Here is a 7,062-nt window from a genome sequence, read left to right on the forward strand (position 1 = left end):
GAGAGAGAGAGAGAGAGAGAGAGAGAGAGAGAGAGAGAGAAAACACTAAAAATCCCTGGGAGCTCTGTGCATACCATGTGACATTCTAGCAAGCAGCTAAACCACTGTTATGGTGTCTTTATAACAACAATGTGTAGCTGTGGCTTTAAAGTCCTGCTGATGGTAATTTTCATTCCTAGCTCATTTTTTTGAAACAAAGAGAATTTTAAAAAAAAACATGAAGTTTAAAACAAAACATTACAGTTAGAGAAATGAAGCCCCTTAAGGTTTTAGATGTCTCAGTAACAAATGGTCATTTACGAGAAACTAGCCCACTTTGATGCGTGGTTGTGGAAATATTAATGCCTCATATTGTACACATTGTATAATATAGTCAAAAGTGTAAGTTACTACATTGGACTCTAACCTCTGCCACTGTGGTAGCCTCCAGCAACCATGCCTCAGTTCCTTTACTTCCAGCAAAGAGATAAAAATGTTCATTGTAGTGTTAGTGTAGAGATTAAAGGAGTCAATAACTACATAGTGATATAAAACTACTTGGGGCACAATAAATGGTCAACAAATGTTCTGGGAGAAAAGACATGAATCCAGGAAATGTAATTCTTCATCTTCCGCTTCAAGCCAGGAACTTGGCAGTTACCCTAGAATCTGATCTCTCTTTCTCACTTCCTACCTACAATCCATTGCCAAGTTCTACAGAGGCTGCCTTTAAATATCTTTTGTATCTTACACCCCCTCTCCACTGGCAGAGTCTCCCTAGGTTCAGACTCTGAGCATCTCATGCCTGGATCACCGTCAGAGCTTCCTGATTGCTCTGCCTGCTGCTGTCTACAACACTGATATATGACGAATGGCTCCCATCCACAAAACTATTCACAATCCTCTCCACATACTGCCACTGTAGAAATGTCACCCTCATTTGAGCAGGAAGATTTCTATTCTTTATAGGATGGAAGCCACAGGTTTTTGTGCTTTGGGTCTTGCTGAATTTTCCTGTCACATACTCAGGCCCTGTTTGACACAGACCTTCCAAAACACTGTTTCCCACACATCCTGATAGACTGTTCTGCTTGTATTATTTTTGCTCTAGGATTCCTGTCCTTCTACTCCTGTCTATATCCTGACTTCTCTTCTTAAGCTCAGTCTTTTCAACTTTAATATTATTATCTTTAAGTAGTTGTATAAAGGAGTCTTACTGAGGTCTTATCTCGGTTTCTTCTGGTCAATTGTGGGTTTCTTTGTGGACAACTTTCCATGCCTTATGTAGGGTGATTTGTAGTAATCTTGGCTTATTTCCCATCTCTGATAGAGGCTACTGTATCTTTTCTACTATTCTGTTTCACTTTGTCTCCAAAATCTGAAGCAATTCCTTACAGAAGTCACTCAATAAATGCTCACTGAAGGAATGCATGAATGCAAGAATAAGACAATAAATATTTATTCCTGCCCTTCCACCGATTATATGAAATGGACACCATTAATCAGACATTATGTTAATCATGGAATTAATTGCCACTTTATCTCAGTATCTAAGCCTATGTCAGAGACGTAGAAAGAGCTAAGAGAAGATCATAAATGCTTCCACAGGCTACCTTATAGGTGAATATATAAACATATATTCATATGGTAAAAAACAAAGTTATTATGTAAATTGGGGTCAATTTTCCTCCTAGGCCTCACTATTGAAATGCATATTATTCATGAGAGGGAGAACAAAATATACATGTAACATGGCAAAAGAAGTTGATGGCAGCAAGGTACCACAGCTTGCACCACAAGAAGGCTGTTTGTGAGTGACTTCAAACTGGCTGGGATTTACAATAGGATGGTCATCTACTGGCCAACACCCATGGGCCAGGGACACTGCAGTAGGTGGTAGAGGACATGGGTCCAGTATCTCCCATGCAAAGGCACTCTGTCTCTTTTGGCATGCCTTCCACATGCTGCCAACCAAAGCACTGGGGTCATGAAAGGGGTCATGAAAGGGGTAAAGTGTGTGTGTGTGTGTGTGTGTGTGTGTGTGTGTGTGTGAAGGGGGGAGAAAAAGATATGTCTAGAAGGAGTCATAGGAATGTATGGTAAGAGATAATGATACACACTCTGGTAAGCAGTGTGTAAACTAATAATCATCTTCTCTCTCATATACACACTCATACATATTCATACACACACACACACACACACACTCCTTTTTTTCCCTCAAGTCAGAAAAGTGGCTGATAGAGGAGAAAGGTTGCTCAGGCTTATAGTATGTACTAGGTAGGTAAATGACTCTGGGTTCCATGACCAGAATCTTTCCTCCCACTTAGACTTACATAATTTAAACCTTAACTTAAAGAACTTGTGGTAAGAATAAAACATATCCTTATTAAAATTCAACTAATTACATAAATTCCTCAAAGTTCTCTACTCTTATTTTTTTGACTGTTACTCACATATTCATGGTTAACATATTCAAAACAGATCGAATGTGTAATTTATTGCATTTTTAAAAACCTGGTAAAATGTAAATCTGGTGTTAAGTTGAGATGCATATTGTGATCTGATCACAATGCTTAGTAATTTCACATGTGGCTTGGTGTGGTGCCACATACGTATTATCAAGAAAAAGTTCTCCTGGTTTGCTCACATTCGAATCTCAGGACTGCATGGACTAAATTCTTCATTTTGTAAATAAGACACTTTCCTAATAATAGATACTAGTAGCACAGATATTCCCTAAACTTTCTATTCTGTGATTTAAAAAAAATACCCACTATTACTTCCATGTAATTACAAGATACCTGAGGACTTTTCTTCATATGAAGAAGAGCCACTATCCCCCAAATAACCAACACACTTATATTTAAATGTTATTTATATTTTTCTGTTAACATGGGATCTACAATATGGGACAGAATAGCCCATAGGCCTTGATTAGGATTTTCAAAGGGGAAAAAACAGTGGGAAGAAAAGAAACTCAAAATCAAAACAGTTCACTTTGTAAGAAATCAAGTTTTTGTATGCCACAGCAATGAAGGGACTCTAGAGTACGACTTCAAAGTAATTGATTCTTAGCTTTGTCCATTAAAAGCTGCCAATGAAATAATTTGAGAATGATTATGTCTTCCTCAGCATGCTATAACTTTGATAGGAAAGAGATCCATTATTTGGATTAGGAATTAACTAGTACCATAGCAATGAACATGTTATCCATGAGCCACTTTGTGGATCTACTTACTCTGTGAGTGCCTTGAGAACAACTCATCTATATCCACTTGTACATTTACAATAGTCATATTGATATTTCTTCATGTTCCCTTCTGGTTGCTAAGAGATTTACATTGGACAGCCTCTGTTGTACTCCTAACAAAGCATTTTGGTCTACAAAGTATTTGCTTCAGCTTAGTGGGTCCTGAAACTCCCTTTGTCTCACCCTTTTCCCTGTTTGTCTTCCAAGTCAAACAGGAGCCTATACACAAAGGCAGCACGTCAGTCATCACTGCTACAAAACACAACTGCACATAGCCTAGGAAGGCTGACAACTCCTACAGTCAGCATTGACCTTAATGATGACAGCATATCTTTACAGAAACATAAGCCCTCATCCCTAGGTGTCTTAGAAGCTCATTTATCCGAGTGTAGTGGATGGGTGGGGGAGGGGGAAGTGATTCATGGTGAAGGGGTAATCAATAGTGACCTTCCCACACACAATCCCAAGACAACACAATTAGACCCAAATCTGACCATTTCATAACTCTGCTGTGCAAGGCTTTGAAGTACCCCTGGGGAAGAATTCCTTATCCTAAGTTTGTACTTTTATGAAAGCACGTTCCTGAAATTTATTTACAAGAATATCAAAGTGGAAACTTATCTCCATTGAACATCTTGCAGCAAAACCACTGCAGCCTTGTAAGTTAAGTCTCCAGGTCTGCTCTGTCACTAGAGCTGCCAGTGCCTTATCCTGAGGATCCTGACCCTGAAGACAATGGCAAAAGGTGTGGGGGTGTGGGTTACCAAAGCTATCCATGGGTCTGTCCTGAAGAGAGGCCCATGTGGTAGATGGAGCCCACACATCACTAAGAAGGCACACGCATCAGAGCCCTGAGCAAATTAAGATTATCTTCCCCTTGGGAATTCTCACAAAGACACATAAAAATGCTTTATGACCTGAGTTACATACCCAGATCACCGAATTTTTCAGTCCATTTTTATGAGCTACCAAGGGGGAAGGAGTGCTTTGGGGCCTTATTCACCAGCTCATCGCCAGTTACTGTGTGGAGGGCCACAAAACAGTAACTTCTCTCTGGCTGGAGTCAAACACTGATGACTCAGAACAGATCTGCATTAGGGTCTCAGTAGGGGACCATGAGGGTCCCCCATCAGGCTTGGATCACAATCAGTGGTGCGGGCTTACATCTGGCTGTATCAGGGGAAGTCCTACATTTAGGATAATCCCTCTGACCCAGCAAGCAAAGAAAGACAGGGAAAAAAAATCAAACCTCTGTGATCGTACCTTAATTTAACAACAGAAAGTTATTTCTAGCAGCTGATTTCTATTGCACAATCTAACTAAAAACACCTAAAAGAAATACCGGGCACAGGGGAAGAAAAAGGAAAAAGAAGGCAGAACAGGAAATGACATTTGTGCTACGTCTTTAAGGTCACAGATCTGCCTCAGAAACACACACACACACACACACACACACACACACACACACACACGTGACACCATTCTAACACAAGAGCTCCTTTTCCATGAGACCTCTAAGAAGTACAAAGGCTGCCACTCCGACCTTTCCTGCAAAACCTGTCACCCCAGTACATTTAACCTTGACCAGGCTGTTAAGAAAGTACTTTTAACTCATTCCCAACACCTTTATGTGTCATGGAAATGTGCCGGGGCCTGTGTAGAGTGAGGCACACCTTCCGCATAGCCCTGCAATCCTCAACCAACCCCCAGGATGAAAAGCTTTCCTTGCGGTGCCCAGCCTGTGGCCATGCTCAACCACCAGCCTTTTATCTACTGTTCCCCATTTACACACTCAATTTACACTCTACCCAGCATGTAAAAAGAGCCTGTCATGCTTCTTGCAGATGCCAGGAAGAGATGAAAACAACAACAAAAAGAATCCAGGCAAAGATATATATGCTCTAGCAGACATAGCTACCTTTTTCTTCCGATCCCGGGACCGTTTGCGATGTTTCCTTTTTTTCTCAGTCTCTTCTTCAGCATTGATTTCTAAATCCCTGTTTTTCTTTAATTGGGAGGCTGCATGAGCCATAATGCATTGAAAAAGATCCTGTCAAAGCACGCAGGGTTTTCTTGGAAAAGGTGATTTCCTCAGGCACCTCTGATCAGGCGTACAGCAGCATTCTACTCACTGGAGAGAAGCCTTTGACTCGAGAAGCAGGAAGACATTCAGAAAGGCCAAAGATGCGGGAGACTGCTGAAGCGTTTTAAAAACCAGAACAGCAGGGTCCAGACTTCATCCTCCACCTTCCTTTACCTGAAGCCCTGCACGAGAGTGCAGCCATCCTAACGCATTTACCGTAGTGAGGACCGCTGGGACAGAGGAGCTGTATTATGGCTGTATCCCCTGCCACCAGCTGGAAGTGTCTAAGTGATCCTCTGAAGGGGGAATGCTGCAAAGGATGCTCTTCCGAGAGGGAAAAAAATCAAGAGTCACCACACATGCAGAAGCAAAAATCCAGCACTAATCCTGAAAAACTATTTTAGAATCCTTCAAAAAAGAAAGAGAGAGAGAGAGAGAGAGAGAGAGAGAAAGGGCTGCAATTTATACATCACCACTAGATGTGCACTGAGCATAATTTAACCCGTCATAGAATGGAGCAGTTCCTACTTTAGTTCAACTGCTGATGGTGACAAAATATATAAAATAAGACTTCCAAAACCACGCTCTATGTTCCTATGGAGATCCTGACTGCATTGTAAGGAAAACAATGCATGCATTGCTGCTCTCAACAGGACGTCCTTTATGCTGAGTTATCAGCCCCAATGCATTTTATAGAAAGGATCACAGAAGGGCTTGTTGTCTTGGAAAAACAATATGCTGATTACAACACATCATCCAGAAAGGCGTGAGCATGTTGGTGTATGGAACAGATGCCTGGTTCAGAGGAGGTTCCCCAGGATTCTCCCCTCCTGGGGTCTGGGGCAGGGAGGCGGGGAGGGGGTGGTCAGAGGATGGGAATCTGTGCTGTCATTAGGGTGTTGGAGTCGCTAAAATGCCGATTTGCCTTGATGTTGGATTTGCTTCAATCACCTTACTATTTTTGCCACCTGAGTCCTCAATGACTGCAGCCTCTGAATATTCATTATGTGAAGTGAAGCAGTAACATTCAGGGCCTGCCAGGCCATCTTCTGTGAAGATGCACACATGGGAAGAAATCTAATAAGTGGAAAACACACACACACACACACACACACACACACACGACAACAAAAGCTGTAGCCAGAAGCTGCTGAAGTAATAAACTGCCCTAAAAGAACACCCTAGTTTCACGGAAGAAATTCAGGAGAATAAAGATGATGCTTTAATGGAGACACAGTCTGTCCATTTGAATGGTGAAGTCCGTGACTTTGCAGGCCTACACTTTTTGCTCTGCAGGGATAACTGTAAGGTGTCTTGAAGGTGGAGCCCAAAGTCCAGGGCATCTCCGGGGGTGTTGGTGGAATTCTCTGGAGCTGTTGTGTGCCTGCAAATTTTCCATTGATCTCCATCAGCAAAGAGTCGTCAGTGAAAATCCATGCATGTACCTTTCATTTGCCATATTTCCGATTTGGGAATCAAAGATCCTTTTTCCTTTCCTCTTGGAGGGTCCTTTGTAGTCTCTGCCAGGCCATTCAGCAGTAATATGCACTAGACACTATTTTGGAAATGAACTATACAACTTGAAGAGGAAAGAGGTCAGGAGGGAAAAAAAATGTGAGAAAATGAAGGAGGGTGACACTGCTCAAAAATAATGTAATTCTTGGGGCTGGGAAGGTGGCTCAGTGGTAGAGCACTTGCCTTGCATGCATGAGGCCCTGGGTTTGATTCCTCAGCACCACATAAGCAA

The 7,062-nt window shown here is 41.8% G+C and overlaps 1 protein-coding gene across 2 annotated transcripts in view; it reads right to left on the reverse strand.

The window, feature by feature from the left end:
* Ank3 (ankyrin 3, node of Ranvier (ankyrin G)) overlaps positions 1-5,605 on the reverse strand; it is a 292,644-nt gene extending 287,039 nt beyond the window's left edge. The window contains exon 1 of one of the 2 annotated variants that reach the window (XM_013017143.1): positions 5,151-5,605. In XM_013017143.1, the coding sequence (XP_012872597.1) occupies positions 5,151-5,264 (114 nt within the window). In that variant the 5' untranslated portion in view covers positions 5,265-5,605. The remainder of the gene's footprint in view (positions 1-5,150) is intronic. The other variant, XM_013017142.1, reaches the window with a different exon arrangement.
* Positions 5,606-7,062: the final 1,457 nt, after the last annotated feature.

The sequence above is a fragment of the Dipodomys ordii genome, unplaced genomic scaffold (genome assembly GCF_000151885.1).
Source record: "Dipodomys ordii isolate 6190 unplaced genomic scaffold, Dord_2.0 Scaffold34, whole genome shotgun sequence".
In the NCBI taxonomy this organism is placed as follows: domain Eukaryota; kingdom Metazoa; phylum Chordata; class Mammalia; order Rodentia; family Heteromyidae; genus Dipodomys; species Dipodomys ordii.